The 19,195-nt window shown below is 53.6% G+C and overlaps 1 protein-coding gene and 1 long non-coding RNA gene across 8 annotated transcripts in view; both read left to right on the forward strand.

Moving 5' to 3' along the window:
- Positions 1-15: 15 nt before the first annotated feature.
- Positions 16-14,118, forward strand: LOC148756599 (uncharacterized). The gene is made up of 3 exons (XR_016022688.1): positions 16-3,895; positions 6,743-6,868; positions 8,330-14,118. It is a non-coding gene; the product is annotated as an uncharacterized LOC148756599 (long non-coding RNA).
- A 206-nt stretch (positions 14,119-14,324) lies between these two features.
- The window catches only part of LOC109435251 (carboxyl-terminal PDZ ligand of neuronal nitric oxide synthase protein), a 113,880-nt gene continuing 109,009 nt past the window's right edge, over positions 14,325-19,195 (forward strand). For 2 of the 7 annotated variants that reach the window (XR_012492939.2, XM_088801531.1), the window contains exon 1: positions 14,326-15,568. Coding sequence is in view for 6 of the 7 variants with exons in the window: in XM_088801531.1 (XP_088657657.1) it covers positions 15,464-15,568 (105 nt within the window). In the remaining variant the exon portion in view is untranslated. Of the gene's footprint in view, positions 15,569-19,195 lie in introns of all 7 variants that reach the window. The other 5 variants (XM_088801533.1, XM_088801534.1, XM_088801532.1 and 2 more) reach the window with 3 other exon arrangements.

The following is a 19,195-nucleotide window of genomic DNA, read 5'->3' on the forward strand; positions in this document are numbered from 1 at the left end:
GAGGAGGGAGCAGCCGGGGAGCGTGTGGGGGGAGGACTCCGAAGCGCCGCCCCACCCCACCCCCGCCTCAGGGCGGTGCACACCCGCGGGGTGGCGAGGAGAGGGTGCCCCTTTCCTTCTTCTGACTGCAAATAAAGGAGAGAAGTGACCCTGAGCCAGGTGCCTGAGTTTTGGGGTCCCCTGTGGCCACTGTCACGGAGAGGAGTCAGTTTCCTGCACAGGAGGCAGGCGCGAGCCGCTGGGTGCTGGACGCCCCCATGCGCTGACCTGGGAGGGACAGAGCTTCTGCTCCAGGCGTCTCCCCAACCTGGCCCGCAGCTTTGAACTTGGCGCCTCAGTGGTTTTCTGGCCAGCCCCGCTCTGGAACCTGCTAACACCTCCCCCCAGAGGACAGCTGTTGAACTCCCAGCTGGAATGCGCCCCAAATTGTGTGAAGAGTGAGTACTGAGACAGCGGCTTTGTCAGTAAACCTGTGACACTGCGTGTCCCTGTGGGTGAGCTACTGCACAAGAATCAAATGATGGGCAAAGGGAATAGCTCTTACTATCCTCGTGGTTTGTGATAAGGTTCAGGGGCTGTCACTACATCTAGTAGACGGCCAAGAAGACATCCATTTTCAACAGTGATTCTGTTACCATGTCCCTTAGTTAGTGTCCCTTTTATAAACCTACCGTGAACCTTAACAGTGTGTGAATTTAAGGAAAGTGCCTTTGGAGACAACTGTCACCCTGGAAATACTGAATAGAGCCAGACCCCTTCAAAGATGGGAGTCCTTGGGAAATTCAAACACCTGCCTCTTATGCTAAAAAATAAGGGTTGTGATGACTGAAACTAAGGAGATTTCAGCTCAAATAAATGATCATAATTGACAGAAGTATAAAAATAATAACCATTATTAATGTATTTTAATTTTTTTTTTTAAATCCCAGCCTCTGGACAAAAATCCAAGATCTGGGTGTCGGGGCAATGGAAATGTCACACACACACACACACACGCACACCTCCATGTACGCTACAGAATCTTTTCTGAAAGTAGATGGGAGTAAACCTCTGTACAATATAACTTTAAATTCAATTAAGTGTTAAACATTGGCTAAGTGAAAGCAGCATGCTAGTTGCTCGACGTTTAATGAGAAGATGAGATAGTCCATGTCTTCCAGGAGGGATGGGTCGGCATGAACAGTAAGCAGATCAAGCACTCACGTTGTAAGGCAGGGTAAGAGCATTTCCCAAGGGGCTTGAAGGAGGAATAGGTCGCTTCTAGTTGAAAGGTCAGGATTTCACGACTAGTGACACTTGTGGATCTTGAGATGGAATATGTTTGCCAAGAAGGACTCTTTGTGGTTATAACTGGGCCCAAATTCATAAGGAAAGTCTAGCAGCCACTGCTAACAGGCCTCTCACGCAAGCTGAATTTCAGGGGAAAGCTGAACACTGACCTGCCAGCCTCCTGCAGGCTGAGCCAACTCTTACAAAAGAATTTCTGGAGTTGTATTTTGACCAATGGGCTGAGACCTGCCCTTCCAATCAGAGCTGCACAGCTATATCCTCATTTGCATCTTTTGTTAAAGATCAGAATGTGCAGTTCTGACCAGTCAAGACAGTGCTATTGGGACCAATCAGATGATGCAAATTTGGTTTCTTAATTTGCATAAAAATGGACCAATCAGGGACCAAGGCAGACACTCTATATAAGCAGGCCTCCCCTTTGTCTCAGGTTTTCACTGGAGGCTGCGTTTCCCCAGTTTACAAACTGTTTACCTGAACAAAGTCGCCCCTTTTACTGCACCTCAGATTGGGGATGCCTGTTGGCAATGGATTGGTGGCAGTGACCTTTTGTTGACAATCCATATAGTCTCTCTCAATGATACTTCTTTCCATTCAATGAGGTGCACGGATGTTGTGGACACTGAGAAAGAAGACACCTACCAAGAAGGGCTCCTGGTGGCTAACTGGGCTCAAATATAAAAGCAGAGCATAGCTGCTGTTTCTAAACAGGCCTGTCGTGCAAGCCATGTTTCAGGGACAGGCCTGCACTGAACTGCCTGCCTGCACTGTTCCTGCCAGCTGAGCCAGCCCTTATAAAGGACTTCCTGAAATCGTATTTCAACCAATAGGACTGAGACTTTTCCCATCCAGTCAGAACTGTGCAACTGTATCCCTATCAGCATCTTCATCGACCAATCAGAGTGGCTCCATTCTGACCAATCAGGACAGCACCTTTTGGACCAATTAAACTTTGAGGATTTGCAGTCCTCATTTGCATGAGGATGGACCAATCAGGGACCAAGGTTGGGGCCTTCTCTCTGGATAAGTCAGCTTCACTTTCCCTTTCCATCAAAGACCCTTTCACTGGCTGAAGCTGAGACACCAAAGAGAAAATGCAGAAGCCGTCTCGCTGGACCAGACTGGAGCAGGTGGAGCAGATCAGAGCAGAGCTGTCTAGCAGGACAGGGGCCTTGTCCCAGGGCTGCCCCACAGCTGTGCTGCTTCAGAGCTGAGCTGTTTCCTTCTTCACTGCACCCCAAATTAGGGATTCCCATTGGCGTCGAATTGGAGGAAACAAACATCAGTTGACAATGTCATTTAATGTTAGTCTCATCCGGCAGCCTGGAGCCACGGGGGAGCCTGGGCTTTGGGGTCAGACAGATGGGCTTTGGGATCTGGCTTTACCATATTTCCTGTTGACCTTGGGTGAGTCACTTGACCTCTGGGAGCCTTGGTCTCTTCATGCCAACATGGGGGCCACGAGAATACCGTCCTCTGTGCTGCGTGCTCACCACGAGTTCTTTACCATTCCAGGCATGAAGCCCACCCCCAACTCTGAGGCTAGAAATAATGGGACTACAAAGATCATGAAAGTCTTAGGAAAGGGTAAGAGGGATTTTGCCTCGAGACACTGATACAAAGGTGAAGGTTACTTGGGGGCAGGAGAGATGATTCTAGTCCGAGCTTTGTGGTCCTGTGCTCTCATCTGGTTCTGTCACGGTGGGTGGTCTTGGACAAGCGTTTCTCCTCTCGCCTTGGTTTTCTAACATTGCGAGCCTGTTGTGGAGATTTGGGATGTGGAAGAACTGCCCGTTGCCTCCCACACTCACAAATATTTGCTGAATGTTGAATGATAAGGTAGTGATCAGTTATTAAAGGGGGATATCTCTCTGTGCCTCAACTTCCTTATCTGAAAAAGGAAATTACCATTTTTGATTCTGTGTTCTTTGTGATTTAGGTAAACAGGTTTTATTCCTTTTTGGCGTTTGCTGTGTTCCAGGGACTAAACTTTAAGAAGGGAACTCTACAGCTTGAGCCGGTTCTGAGGCGTTCACAGAGGCTGGGCCTTGGCAGCTGCCAGCCCCCAGCTTTTGTTGGCAGAGCAGCCCAGGCACGTCCTGCCCAGGGAGGTGCCGCCTGAATGGGGTGGGGGAAGGGGCTTCTCCGGGAGGACAGATGGCAGTCCTTGGCCTGACACTGACTCCTGAGCGAAAACCCCAGGGACACCTCACTCCAGACAGGAGGAAACCCAGCTATGTGCTCTGAGAGCCAACGCACTGTCCAAGGACACACCCAAAATAGTGGCCACGTGACAGAGGCCCCGCCCCAGGGAGCCAGCTGCTGCCGACATTCCTCCCCTCCTCTGAAACCTACTTTTTTCTGTTTGAAAACCCGACTCCTGCTTGTTCCAGGCAGCCTCGGGAGCTGTGCCACCTAACCTCCCTTCACCTCACTGATGTCACCCGTTTCCCTCTTATTCTCCCTTCCTCTCTTCCTTCTTGTAAGGAGAAGACCATTTGGAGCTGTCACCTGAAAGTGACAGGCGAGGTTCCTGAACAACCATGGACTGTTCGGTTTCTGCTCCTCAGGAGGTTTCCGGAGCTACACTTCTCTTAGACCTAGAAGGGTACGTCCCGTAACACACTGCCTCTGCATGAGTCCAGGAGACCACGTCATGTAAATGGGGTCCCCTGGGGCTGTGGGCAGCTGGAGCCCCTGCCACGGCCAGTGCCAGCGTCTCACGTGGTCCTGCAGTGCAGGGGTTGTTGCCCTCAGGCCGCAGGTGAGGAAGCTGAAGGAGAGACCAACCAGTGTATCCAGGGACAAAACTGCAGGACCTACAAGTGGCAGGCCAGCTTCGCTCTCCGTCCGCCTGATGCCCAGCTCACGCTGTCTGTCACACCCCATCCTCCAAGGTTTGACTTTTAAAACCCAACTTCAGCCCCTCACCCACATGCCATCTCCGACCACGTGTGTGCAAAGTGGCACGCCTGCGGAAAATTAACCGCCGCCTCCGGCACAAGCCATGGCAGTAGATGTCCCATCTGGGAGACCTGGCATCTAGTCCCCACGCTGCCACTCCAGCTGTGTGTGTGATATTGGGAGTCGCTGCCTGTCTGGGAAGTCACAGGCCTCCGCGTTGCCTGTTTGCCAAGAGAACTGGTTGGCCTAAGTGATTTCCAGGGTGGTCCCTTCAGCCCCAACCTTCTCAATGCTTTGGGCCAAGCAGCTTGATTTATTGATCTGTCTGTAGTGTGTTCCAGAACACAGCTGGCTGGGGTGTAGCTGCCCACAGAAAAGAGTTGTGCTGTGTGTGTCTGGAAGGCCAGCAGTTGCTGGAAAGCATTGAGTAGTTGAGATATGAGGAGTGTAGACACACCGTGCTTTGCGTGCCTCGTGCCTCCTGCGTTTCCTCAGCTATGACACGGTGACCATACAGCCATCGTGTGCAGTGTACACCTGGAAGGTAGTGGGAGCAGAGGCGGGGGAGGGCTGCAGGGCCGCCCGGATGGTTCGGCCCATCTGGTCCAAAGCGGTGGTCCCTGATCCTGCGAGCACGCTGGCGGCAGCTGAGGCTGCCTCCGTTCTATCGAGGAGAAGACAGAAACTCAGAAAGTGTCATAACTGGGCCACAGTCACAGAGTCTGGCTGGGAGCCCGGGCCCGGCCTTTGCGTGCTGGGTACTCTGGGGGCGCTGGGAACATTTTAGGTGGTGGCCCGGTGTTCACTAGGTTTAATGGTTATGTTTTTTGACAGCATGTTAGGAAAACATAACACATAAAACTTGCTCTTTCGTAGCTATTGCTTTGGAAGGGTCTAAATACACAAGTGAATTGATCTCAGTTCTATTTAAACAAAAGGCTTAAGTTGGTCCAGGTGAAATGGCAAAAATCGTGAAGGTGGGACCATCACAGATGCCTGAGGTGTGGGGACACCGAGAGACGATGCAGCCATGTCTACAGAGTCCATGGGGACAGCAGGACTGGCTCCGAGCCTCCAGCGCCATGTGTCTGGCTCTGGGCCCCTGGAGCCCAGTGAATGTGAGGAGCCGACCCACCTGCCCACCCCCACCTGTCTGCTCGTCCTAGCAGACGGGTGGCTGCAGTGTTTCCCTTAGGCCAAGGCAATGCATGTCTTTAATCTCTGGGTGTCATGTCTTCAGGGAGGGCTCTCCCTCTGCCACTGTTGGGACTCCAGGTCCATGTCCCCTGGTTTACGGCCTGGCCTTCCCCAAGGTCAAGCCCTCAGAAGTCCATAGCCTGGTCCTCAGTGGCGTCAGAGCCCAGAGCTCCCACTGCAGGACGGTTCTGTGCCAGCCCACAGGGGACAGGAGGTCAGGACGTGCTGTGGCACAGCTTTTCATGGTCCTTTGGTGGCTCAGTGGCTGCTTTGCGATGTTCAGACTGAGAGTAGAGTGACACCTGGTGTCTGGTGTGGTTCTGGGAACCCGGGGATTCCGGGTCTGAGCTCATCTGTCCTCCCGAAACCAGCTTCCCCTCCTTGCACGCCCCTGTCCAGGTGCAGGCCACCAGGCTGGCGTCACCAGTCACTTCCCTCGCTTCTCCTGCAGCCCAGTCTGCCCCAAGGCGGTCAGTGTGACTTGCGTTGATTTTAGAATCTTGCCTCTTGTTGGCTCATATTCACTCTCCTGGTGTCCTCACGTCTCTGTCGGGTTAATGTTCTCACAGCACAGGGCCGAGGCCTGGCCCTTCCTCCCCAGCTCCCCGCAGCCTGCCCGTGACGGGCCCAGGAGCCCCATGGCAGCCCCATCCTCCAATCATACTCTGGGCTTCCTGCAGCTTCCGCCCGCGTGGGCTACTGTCTCGGAGAAGTAGAGAGAGACAAATAATAGGAGAGGTGATCCTGAGAGGGACAGAAGTGCCCCGAGGGGATGAAAGGCAGAGGTGAAGGAGCCTGTGCCAGGAGGCGTGACAAGCTCTGCGCCCACTGGACACCTTGGTTTACCAGGAACCACTCCCTCCCTCACCAGCTTCACAAATAGGTGCCATCACTGTTCCCATGTTACAGTCAGGGACACTGAGGCCCAGAGGGGGATGGGCTCATGTCACAGCCAGGAGGCCGGATCACCTGAAGCCTGCTCCGTAGCCGCTCCACCAGGCAGGGCCAGCAGGGGTCGTCCAGCGCCCTGCGGGAGGCAGGGTGCACCTGGCTCACGGACGGGAGAGGGAAGCTGGAAGTGACCCTGGCGACAGACCAGGGGCAGCATAGGAAGTGTCTGTCTCGTCATCATCAGCTCCCTTTCCATCTCCCGAGAGTCAGCCTGAGGGCACCTGGGTCTCCCGCTCCTCTATTTGCAACCCTGGAACGTGCTGGTGGCCCCAAGGGGGCCCTGGGGGACAGCGAAACTGGGGTTACACCTGCTAACACACTCCCCAGGGACAGGCTGCTTTCTAGGTTTTGCAGAATAAACTATGTATCAGTCAAACAATCATTCTTTTTATTTCTCTGGCAGCCGTGCGGCCAGAGACCCCAGGTCTCAGCTTTGAGGGCACTTGGCAGGGGCCGTGTGACATCCTCCCCGAAGACCTTAGGCAGAGGTGATGGGGTGTCACCTCCGGCTGAGCTGGCTGAGTTCCAGGTAGGTGACCGTTCATCTGCCTGTCACCTGGCTGCAGGCAGAGCGTCCAGTGGAGGTGACAGGAGGAGCCTGGTCCTGAGTCACCCGTTTAGAAGACAGTGGCTGCCCAGAGGAGCTGCTTGGCCAGAAACATCCACTTCAAATTTGTATGAGTGAGAAACCAGCTTTGCCTGTGCTCGGTTACCAACATCAGGGCTGTTACCGCGGCTCCCAGCTGCCCTGGCTCAGCCAGTCTTTTCCTTAGCGCAAGAGACACGGGGTAACCAGGGACAGCCCATTGGTCACCCACGTGACACAAACCCCGAGGCCCGAATCCCACACCTCACACGTGGGATCAGATCAGCGTCTCCAGGGGCCCTGCGTGGACGCGTGGCCCAGAGCTGGCGACACATGACAGCCTGGCCGTGCAGTCAGGTGCGGCGTCCCTTCCTCCATGGGTGTCAGCTGGCCTACAGGGTGTGAGCCTCACATATGACGCAGGACACCGCACAGGGCTGTGGGGACAGATAATACAGCAGCTCTGTGTTTGTCAGTGGCTGGCCAAGAAAGGCCACAGTTTCTGGATGTCTCTCGGGGACAAACATGACGGCACCCGGTCTTCTGGCTCTCAGGTAGCAGTGAAGCCGGCGGTGCAGGCGTCCCTGCTGTCACTGGTGCTCAGGGGCTCCCAGTGTCCTGACTCTTCCTCCAGGGCTCCCTCCATCCAGGTCCCCCCCTGCCGACCCCTCCCCCCAGCCCCTCTGCTCTAGGGAGGCACCTTCGTCCTGGTCCTTGCTGAGCACTGTGTCCTGAACACGTGTCCTCTCTGGTCCTTGGACGGGAAGGCAGCCCTGGGGCTCCTAGGAACTCGAGGGAGGGAACCCGCCGTGTGTCACCTGGCCACTCTGCTCTGCTCCCACATTCAAGTTCAGGTTCTGGAGAGGCCCCTGGGAGCAGTCCCTTGGCAGGCCCTGTGTGTCCCCAGCTGTCCCAGGGCCCGGGCCTGACTTGGTCTTTGCTTCTGAGAGAGTCAGGGGTACTTGTGTTGAGATGAATTACATATGTGCCATGTTTCACGATCTTTAAAACAAATGGAAAGCTCAATTACTCTGCCCATTGGGGTGTGGGTGGCTGGGGGTTCATGGATGTCAGCAGGTCGCCACTACTCAGTTAGGCCACTAGAGGGCACCAGAGACAGCTTTGCAGCCTGGAGAACAGAGGCTGAAGGGGAACCAGACAGGTCCTGGGACCAGGCGGCCGGTCATCAGCACGGCCCTGCTGAATCCTGCGAGGCCGCTGGCCAGTAGCCAGGTTGCTGGGGTCAGGCCAGGACCTGGAAGTCTGAGTTTCAGCTCCAGCTGGCTGTGTGGCCTTTCAAAGGTCACTTAACATCTCTGGGCTTTAGTTTCCTTTATGTGGAAGGATCCTCCTTGATGGATCGTGAGTCCCTGAGAACGGATGAAACGGTTCCATCTATTTCAGGGCCATTCACAGGACTCCCAGTCAGCAACCAGGAAACGTCTGGTGAATGGAAGGTGGCGCAGAGTACACACTCGGGAAGTGCACACGGAATGAAAGCACAGCCGTCTCCAGCAGCCGGGACATGTGACAGTCCCTCCCCACCCTGGATGTTCAGATGGAAGCCAGTCACATAATCCTCTGAGTTCTGAAACCTGTGGAAACTTCCATGCAAATTACTGTAAAAGCTGCCGTGCGGTAGCATGTAACATGGTCTCAAATGTCTTTCCACGCATTCTAACATCCCAGAGTGTGTCTTTTTGGGGCTGTTTAATATCCCAACTGGCCTCCAGAAGAAGCTAAGTCTTCTGAAGTAGAGCACGTGTGTGATGACATAAGACCATCCCATTAGGACGTCTGATCACCCAGAATTTTCCCACCTGCCAACAGAAGGACCCTTGGTATTTGTAGCAGTGACCCTCTACTTCCACTAGAAACCCAAACGCCTCCTTTAAAGAAGTGTTACAATATCTTCAGAAACATGCTTTTTGAAAACCATTTAAAAACGTCTAGTTCAGCAGCGTTTGGTGCATTCACCCGATTGTACAACCATCCCCGCCATCCGTCCCCAGAAGTTTCTCATCGTCCCAAACAGACACTCTGTGCCACCAGACACTCCTGCGTCGGCCCCTGGAGACCTCCAGGGCACTGCCCGTCTCCATGGCTCTGCCCCCTGGGGGCATCCACAGAAACGAAGCACAGTGTCCTTCTGTGACTGCTCAGTGCCCCCAAGCTCCCTCCGTGCCATGACAGTGTTGGAATCTCGCTTTTTAAGGCTGAATCACATTCCATTGTCCGAATGGACCACGTCTGTTTGCCCATCACCTGTCCATCGACATTGAGCTGTTCTCACCTTTTTGGCAGCTGGGAACACAGGTGTATAACACCAGGTAGAAATATGCTTTCTGTCATACACTCGTTCTCACCAGGAAACCTGACATCAACGGTAACTGTCCCCGAAGCCGACTTGACTCACCAGAAAACTGCATTCTGCTCTAGCTTGGCCAGCATTTTTCTAGGACGATGTGGGGGCGCACAGCAGACAGTGACAGGGAATGATGCGTCCCTTTCACAGATGGATGTGCCACCAGGAGGCAGACACCAGACCCCAGGAGAACTTTGGTGACGTGCCAGCACGTTGGTGTGGACGGTCAGATTTGCGTCGTGAGGGAATCCCATCCCCTCCCCACTGTTCTCGCTGTTAGACCGGTCTGTTATCGTGTGGATGGAGCTCGGATTACAGGGGCTGCCCTGAGCTTGTGAATGGCCGAGCACGGCTGCTCAGACAGGTGGAAAATTCTGGGGCCCTGTGCACCTTTTCGGGGAAAAATGCTCCGAGTGGCATGGAGAGGGGCCAGCCGGTGATGTCAAGGCATTTATAACAGAGATTTCAAGCCCTTTTAAGGGAATGAGGCAGTTGCTAATGAGAGCAGCTAACGCTGGGTCTGGAGGAAGCTAGTTACCTTTAAATGCTTGTACCTCTTAAAAAAAAACACGCTTGTGCCACTCCCTTTGTGTGTGGTTCAAAAGACAACAGAGGGCGTGTGGAGAAGATCCTGTTATGCTAATCAGTCTGGGTTTTAACTGAAACTGGGCTCTTCCAGCCCACGGAGCCCGGAGTGGTTGACCCAGGGCCTGGGCTGGACATTCGAGGGCCAAACACACCCGGTGCGTGGCACCTCTCTCCCTTTTCTTTTCTTTTCCTACCTTTCCTTTTCTTTTCTTTCTTCCCTCCCTCCCTCCTTCTTTCCTTCCTTCTTTCCTCCCTTCCTTCCTCTCTCTCTCTCTCTCTCCCCTCTCTTTCTTCCTTGATTTTTTAAGCACACTAGTGGGGGGTCTGAAGACAGCTTTATTTTTTAAGCAGCTACAAAGCTGCTTGAAAGCTTTACACCTTCAGAGAGAGGTCTGAAAATAAAATATTTTGCATTTCCAAGCATTTCCATCATCTTCACAGCCCTCCCATTACATTGTCTTAGGAATGTGGGCTTTATAAGGAGGAACCAAGACCCATTACCCTGACAGGCCAGGTCTGGCGGAGGGGACAAGCTCCAGCATTAAGGGCTGGGCTTGCTGTGGCTTTTGTTCTGATTTAGGAATAGAGACCTATGCTGGGAGGTGGAAAGTAAAGATCCCGGAGGCAGTTTCGAGCGGAGCAGCTCACTCTCCCCAGGTTCTCTTCGGAATCACAGAACACTGAAACAAAAAACAAGCCAAACCAAGGACCAGGTCACTAACACTCAAATTGTCACCCAATGAGATGGCCTGGAGCTGAAGAGGGATGGAAGCAAGAATGGAAACGCACCCAGAAGTGAGTGCGTGGAGGTACTTTGGGACCAGACCCTGAGGTGTGGCTGGTGGCAGCGTCATGGGGCCATCACTCTGAGCAGGGGGCAGACACTGCCGGGGCGACCAGGCACCCCTACGATGTGCAGCGTCCGAGGGCTGCGTGGGAGCAAGGCGTTTCTCAGCTGAAGCTTGGCGAGCAGGTCAGAGAAACACGTTTTCTTTTTCTCTCCGTGGGGTCACTTCTCAGTAGTGCGGTCATCTCAGCCCTTCATCATCTCAGCTGAGGAAGCCGCCCTTCTGCCTCGACTCCTGCTGGCCTGTCTGTCACCAGCTGGGCTCCGGGAGGCGCTCTCCATCCTGTGAGCTTATCTCTGTCCCCTGACGACACTGTGCAGATGAGGGGCCCCAGGGACCTGTGCCCACTCCTTCTGCCCCCTCCTCTGTGCCCTTTATTAAACCCTTGCCCTGTTTCAGGGCACACTGCAGCCTCACGTCCTTCTTGAAGCCTTCCCTGAGCAAGAGTCTTGTCCTCCCCCCGGGACGCTGAGAGCCTGTCCGGCCTCTGGTTTTCATCCTTGGAGCTCACGTCTCCCTCTGCACTTCAGTGACTCATGATGGGCGTGGACCACTTACCCCTGCAAACCCCCGCCCCCAGGAAACTCTCAGAGCAGGAATGCTCATTAAAAATGATTTTATTGCCTTGGACCAAAGGGCTTTTGAGCAAATGCTGTTGAATCAATAAGTATTTCTCACCTGGAGTATTAAGCAGTGCCGCGGAACTCAGTGGTTAACTTGAACTCAAAAAAGAACCTTCAGAATTGGAAAAGCAGGGGTGGTTCCACCACTCAGGAGAGATTCCTGGAAGAATCTACACAAGAAAAGGCATCAAACACAGCAGAAACCCAGCCTTTTTCCCTCAGCGAGTTCTGCAGACCTGGCTCCTTTCTCCAGATCCAATTCCCCAGTGTCCAAGAGAAAGAATTTTTGGGGCAGCCTGCAGACCCTCCAAAACGGCACGGCCTTCGATACTCATTTCTTCTGGTCCAGGGAGGGGGGCCGCCCCGCCACAGAAGGACACAGCTCCCCACTCAGCTTGCCCTCCTGTCTCCTCTGACTTCGCCAGCTGTGCAGGGAAGCTTGGAACCCCAGAGGCCTTTCGTCTGCAAGTCGATTGAAAGAGTGTTCAATTTATGAAAACATCATATGTATAACTTTGTAGAAAGAAAGACACCTTTAAAACAGAAATAAATGCCTCCATAGGAAATGCGGCTTGCCCTCGGGAGGGGGGTGTAGGGGGTGGGGGTGTATGTTGGGGGGGCAGCATCAGTTTCAATTAAGGGGAATAAACATGTAGATCAGCATCGGAATATAGAATACCTTTTAGTACAATCTTTCTTATGGGGAGAACATCCCAAATTATTGCTTCCGCAATAAAAGATTATGGTCAACCAAATGCAGAGTAGAGACCATTAGTGAGACAGGGTGCTCTCATCTATGCGGAGAAATCACTTAGTATCGTTACTGTCACCTTCTAACACTAGCTCATGGCTGTGTGTCCCCAGGGAGATATTGTCAGGTAAAGATGGTGCCATGAAAAAAAGCCTTTGAATTCTTTTGAGCTGTGTGTTACCTAAGGGGAGGGCATCATTACCGGTTGTTAATCTTTAATATTACTGTTTATAAAGATCTTGTGGGTTCTCCCGTGTGTGCCTCTGAGCAGTACGGAGTAAGCTGGCACTCTTTGTTCTTTGGCAGTTACACTCATGGCAGGATTCCTAGGACTTGTTGCTCTAACCTACAGACGTTACGTCCCTCTTGGCCTCGGTTCCCTCATCTGTGAAATGGGCGCACTGATAGTACCTACCTCATACGGTCAGTGACATAACACATAGGAAGTGCTTGGCATTGCGAAGCAGGTATTTTATGTTCAAAAATGAATTCATTTTCTCAGTTCCAAATATGGACTAAAAATAAAATTTGCTGTCAACCAATTTATAACTCACTGTTGTGTGATGAGGGAATTAGGAGATCCAGTCTATAGTGACAGTGGGCAAATTACTTAATTTCTCCGGGTTTCTGTTTCTTGCCTTAATAATGAAGGAGCTGGGTTAGAGGATCTCTGAGTGACTTCCAGTTCTAAAGGCCTTATGATTTAGGATGTTTTCACTTTATTTTAAACAAAGTTTTAATAAGATTTAACATAGGAAGTATTGTACACTTTAGCAATTTATATTTTAATTATATAAACTTCAGGTTAAAATTGTATTATGCAAAGTTTAAAATACAGAAGGACATGGAAAGTTAAATATGTATATATATATGTCATTCACGTTGAGATAAAACTTGATTCATTTTTTTCATAAATTTGAAAATGCTGTGGGTGAAACTCAATTATCAATTATATTTAAAGGTGCAAAAACAAGATTGGACTCACTGCTAAAGAAAAGGAAATGAATTTCGATGCCCATTGTTTCTGGAAGTACAAGGGAGTTCCTGTGCCTGCATGGCTCTGACGTTTCGGCAGGTGGAAGCCGAAGCAGACAACACGCCTCTCCTCTGGGGAACATGTCATCTAACTGAAGTGGAATGAACATAACTAAGCAACAACATGCACCTAAATAAAACATGGACTCTGAATTTGATATGCATCTCATTTGCAATAAGAAGCGTTTCAGGCCAGGAGGGAAACACCTCTTGACATAATTGGATTCAAATTCTGGGTCCTTTCCTTTCTAGGTGTGTGACCTTGGGCAAGTTATGTAATGCTCCTGGGCTCAGTTTCTTAAACAAAATGGGGCTACCCTTAGAGTTGTTGTGAGTGTGAATGGAGAAAATACATGAAAGACTCTAAGAACAGTGCCGGCCACAGACAGAGAGCAGGAGCCTATCAGCTGCTGTCACGATTCGATCCCATAACCACTCACTGGTTATGTCTACTAGGTAATGGTCTCTGTACTGGACTCTGAACTACATTTGGGCTTCAGCTTTTGTGTCTGGTCTACAGTGTGTCACAGCGTTAGGTATGAAATTCTGGCAGTCCAGTCCAGGGGGACCCACGTTAGTCTGGAAAAAGGCTGTTAGGCGTCAGAGGACTTCTTCGATCCAGGAAGGAATATGAGATGTAAGTGAAGCCGGTGCTGACGGTCTTGCCTCTAAGTGTTCAGTTCCTGTGCCAGGTTTTCGGGAGTGCATTACGATGCATATTAAAGCCACTGTGACATTCAGAGTTCAGCATGCCTGACGAGGCTCTCGTGTCCTGTGTTTATAAAAAGGTTGGTTAATGGTGTATTTCCTCTGTGCAACTTATTTTTGGCCCTTACTAATATTTATGAATACAGTGAAATCTATACAGTCTAATGCATGAGGTTAATTTGTTCCGGTAATCAGCTTGCTTTTATTTAAGGAGAGCTATTCCAGAAGATGCCACCTCTTGACCACTGATTTCAGCAGACTGAGAGCAGGCAACATATGGGAAAGGACAAAGTGAGACATCTAATTCTGGCGACAGCACTTTCTTCTATAAGTTGATCATGCACATGGTGTGGGAAGACGTGCCCTTTGCAAGTCATTTCATTATGAAGCTTCCTGTGACCCCGTCTTGTCTATTCAACCGGCAATGTCGGGTTCACAGGCCGCCTTGGCTGGATGTGTCCACAGGGCAGCAAAAGCTGCTTCCAGATGGTGACCATTCGGTCGCAGTGACCTCAGCTGGGACTGGCTTTGTCACCGGCTGCAATGGTTGTGTTTTGGTGATTTTGGGTAATACTAAGCCTTATAAACGACAACTATCCTGTACCTGTGCCCATGGGGTTTTGGCAGACACTGGATATTTGGTCCCTGACTCCTGTGGCCCTGCATTTGCACATATGGCAAAGACTCTTGATGTAAAGAGAGAAGAGAAGGGGCGTCAACAACAGGCGCGTTAGCTCCAGGCTTCCTGCGATGCGAGGAGCCCGGAACAGCCAGAAGCCGCCTGGAGGGTTTTTGTCCGGACGGCACAGAGGGGTTTGCTACGAAGGACAGCGGTGGGCGTCGTGGAGTCCCTGGTCCATAGCACCCATTTCCGAAAGGCTGATGGCTTTTACACGTGCTCCCCCAGGACACACGTCAGACAAAGCGCCGGTGACCGTCCACATTCAGGCGGTCTCGAGTCTCCGGAGAAAGGGGACTCAGAATTAATGATTTGGTTCTCTTTGGCCTCCCTGGTGAAACCCAGAAACAAACCAACAAACACCGCCCCTCCCCCTCTCGCAAAACAAAACAAAAACGAAGATCCCAGGCGCTGGCTGCCGCGGCTTTGGCTGCCGGGCCCGAATCTGACCGCGAAACCCAGGAGCGGGATGCGGCCTGGGCTCCCGCGACCCGCCGCCCGCGGTGGACCGAGTGCCGCGTCGGGCCGCAGGGGGGCGCTCCCGGGACTCGCACCTGCTGGGCCGGCGGCGGGAGGAGCCTCGGCTGGGGGCGGGGCCTCGGGAGGAGCCTCGGGGCGGGGGCGGGGCCTCGGCGGCGGGAGGAGGAGCCGCCCCGCGCCGAGCCGGCGTCTCCGTGACAGGCGCCCTCCGCCTTTTCTTCCCGGTCCCGGGCCGCCCGCGCCCGGTCCCGCCTCGGGCCGCGCCCCCGCCGCCTCCCCGCCGCCCGCCTTCCTCGCGGCAGGAACTGCGCGGCCACAGCGCCGCCCGCCTCGGCGCCGCTCCGGCCCCCGGCCCCCGGCGCCCTCGGCCCGCGCCCTCGGCCCGCTCGCCGCCGTCCCCGGGTCTCGCAGCCCTTCCCGCCGCCCGGTCGCCCCGGAGGGGCCGGCGCCCCGCGGGCACTATGCCCAGCAAGACCAAGTACAACCTTGTGGACGACGGGCACGACCTGCGGATCCCGCTGCACAACGAGGACGCCTTCCAGCACGGCATCTGCTTCGAGGCCAAGGTGAGGCCGGCGCTGCGGGCGGCACCGGGCGGCGGGCGCTCGCAGCCGCACCGGGGGGGTGCGCGGGCTGACGGGGCCTTTCTGCCGGAGGGGCCCCCCCGTGTGCGTCCGCGGCCCTGCCGGAGCTGCGGGAGCGCCAGCAAAGTTTGGGCGGTATTGCTGCCCCCACCCGCAGACCCCGTCCTCCCCCTCCCACCTGCAGACCCTCAACCTCCCCTCCCACCTGCAGACCCTGTCCTGACCCTCCCCCCACTTGCAGACCCTCAACCTCCCCTCCCACCTGCAGACCCTCAACCTCCCCCTCCCACCTGCAGACCCTGTCCTGACCCTCCCCCCACCTGCAGACCCCGTCCTCCCCCTCCCACCTGCAGACCCTCAACCTCCCCCTCCCACCTGCAGACCCTCAACCTCCCCTCCCACCTGCAGACCCTGTCCTGACCCTCCCCCCACCTGCAGACCCTGTCCTGACCCTCCCCCCACCCGCAGACCCCCATCCTCATTGGCCCAGGGCTGATGGAGTTATAATACTTCCCAGACCCTCGTCCTGAGGACCAGCCGGTAGGTGAATGAAGCCTGGACACCTGGTGCTTTAGAATTGTTTTAGGGAAGCTCTGGTGTTATTTACCTGCTGGGATCCCATGGGAGAGGTGCTTTCAGGAAGGTCTTTCAAATGGGGATGGCTGCTTCCTGATTGAGGAAAATAATACAGGGTGTATTTTAGATTCCTGGTGACCAGGTCCAGGCGTCAGTCACCAAATGCCTGGTTTGCCACGACTCCTTTGCAAGTCCCAGTCGTCGTGGAAAGGCGGGGGTGGGGTGTGAGAGCCACTCTGGATAGCTTCGTGGTGCAATGTTAAGTTTCAGCAGCTGGCATGGGGCCGCTGGTGGAGAATTTAGGGGGATGACGAATTCTCAGTGCTGGGGTGAGAGAGCCCAGGCCTGTCCTTGGGGAGGGGCGGGTGGAAGCCTCCGTTCTGGACCCTCATGTGTGCACAGCTGCCCCCCACCCCACCCCACGTGCTTCCCGGAGTGAGGAGCCTGGTTTCTGAAATTCCAGCCGGGGTTCCCACTGCCATCACCTGGGAAGAGCGCTTCTCTGTGGAAAAGGTGGCGTTTTTGGTGTGGAGACAGTGGTCCTCTTCGCCGGCCTTTTCTCCTTTGTGACTTTGTAGATGCAGCATCTTCCGTCAGCTGTCTGTGTCCTCCCATTTGTGAACCATCTTTCTGGTGCGTGTGCCCAAAGCCCTTGGTTACCTTGAGATTGTTCCTTCTGTTGGAGATGTGTGAACTGGTTTCGAGATTCAAAAAAAGAATCTTGCCTCTTTTTTCTTTCCCCGAGTAATCTTTCCCCCAACCATCTTGGCTAGAGCAGGGAGGACACCCACTGCCCTCCAGACGTCGACCCTTGCGGTGGAATGCACAGCTGAATTACTGGGTAAGGCTGGGACCAGAGTGGGGCTGCAGCCAAGATCTTATCTCGCTTCTCTCAGAATAGATCTGGTCGGTCTGAGATGGGAGGTTTGGGTTAATTTTTGTCCAGGCCTGTTGCTTTGGTGAGCAGGCTTTTTATTTTAAAGCCTGAGTTTTCAACATAGTCATGACTTCATTTTCTTGGACGTACATAAGCTGGGAACTTGGCTTTTGTCTTGTTTGGTTCACTAGTGCTCTGTTTCACATGAAGAAGGGTGAGGAGAAAGAGAAGAATTGAAATGTTTTTAAGTCATTTATTCCTTTCTCACAATCTCTGCATTTGATCCCAACTAGATCTCAAAACCTAGCATGCCTAGAATCATCATGTGAAGGTATTAGAAATCCGGTGCTTGCAACCCCCAATTCTAACTTGACACACCTTGGGGAAGCAGGACTGTGGACCTTTAACGAGTGTTCCACATGATCTGATGCAGGCGATTGGGACCGGACTTTGGGAACCACTGGACTCGACACTTGCCTGCAGCTCGCTGGGTCTTCCCTGAGTACTTCTCTAACCAAATGTCTGGGACTGCATGAGCTGGTTCCCATAGTCCCTTCCCTGGACTCACATGGTGGTGCTCCGTGAGGAGGGGCTACAGGTGGTGCCAGCTGTGTTCCCAGTGCAGATCTGGGCACAGGGGACCACCGTCCTGCTCTGAGAATGGACAGCAGAGAGGAAAGGACAGGGCTTATTGTCTGGATTGGGTCCTAGCTCCCAGCTCTGTAATCGAAACTAGACAGCCGCACATTCAAGCCATGTCACCAGAGTAGAGGTGGCAGCAGAGGCTTTCCTGTCCCCTGTGCATCTGGCAAGCGCCGCGTCTCGGTGGGTCCATGTCCCTCCAGAGCAGGGTCCAGGGAGCTGCACGGTCACTTCGATTTCAGGGTTAAATGAGCGGCACACTGTCCTTTGTTCTGGAAAAGCGAAGGCTGCAAAATGTATTGTTGCTGCCCCATCAGGTACCCTGGAAGACGAGCCCGGGTCTTTCTCTCCCACGGGCTGGCAGATTTTCAGCAGTAACACTGGATGCGGCCTCTGGCTTTCAGGGCTCTGCAGAGACTGGAAGGTGGTGGCCAGGGCCAAATGCTTCTGGGCGTCACTTCAGAAAAACACACCGTGTGTTTAGTTGTCCAACAGAAGCCAAGATGTTTTCACCAGCAGGGCTTCCTGTGCTTCTCTGTGTCCCTAGAGGCGGGTCCCCTCAGCCTTATAAACAAGGACACAGGCTCAGGGAGGTTGTCATTTGCTTCAGTGACATAGCTGCGAACGCCAATGCCGGGACATAGACCCAGAGCACTGACTTCAGACTCCCAGATCCAGTGCTCAGGCCTCCGTAGTGATTGTGGTGTGTGCACTGCATGCCGGGTGGGGGCGTCCTGGCTCACCCGGGTGTCCTCCACTTGCCTGGCTCTCAGGCTGTGTAGGGAGTTTTCCAAACCTGTAAGGCAGGGCTGGATGCTGTAGGGGCACCGTGTGGGGCCCCTGTACTTGCCGCTGCTCCCTCTCCCCATGCTTTCCTGGTGGCCAGGGCCGACCACCAACCGTCTCCACTTGCCGGACCCCACCTGCAGACGTGTAATGACGATGGTGCAAAGGGTCCTGGAAGTTACGCCTACGTTTGTAGGTGGTTTTTGATTTGCACGGGACTTTCACATAAAAAGAATTTTCCTTGTGGGGAAACAGAAACGTTAGTGTTACCTGAGCATTTTCAGAGGAAAGAAAACAAACAAACGGGGATCAGAGAGATTAACTTGTCGGGAGTCACAGCGCCAATGAGATGAGGAAGTAATGACTGGCTGACACCCAGCGAGCCCTGACTGCGAGCGTGCATGCGCTGGGTGCAGCCTCCTTCCAGTCTCACCCCGTGGCACTCTGACACCTGCCTGGCCCTGGCTCTGTCCCCTGACACGGAAGTATTTGCTCCTCCATACGTGGCACTCGCTGCCCAGGCCCCTGCAGGTATCCACAGGTATGGAACAGGCTGTGGGGACTGGAGAGCATCTTAGCTTGCCTGGTATGACCTCCCATTTTACAGAGGGGGAGACTGCGGCCCAGGGGGGAAACCTTTGGCACAGAACACAGCTCACTAAGGGCAGAACAAGGACTCACCCTAGTTCCTTGGCCTCAGGCTGGTTTCCGTTACCTGTTGCTGCTTG

Source organism: Rhinolophus sinicus, chromosome 11, assembly GCF_057876585.1.
Source record: "Rhinolophus sinicus isolate RSI-liver-muscle chromosome 11, RSI-T2T, whole genome shotgun sequence".
Taxonomy (NCBI): Eukaryota; Metazoa; Chordata; class Mammalia; order Chiroptera; family Rhinolophidae; genus Rhinolophus; species Rhinolophus sinicus.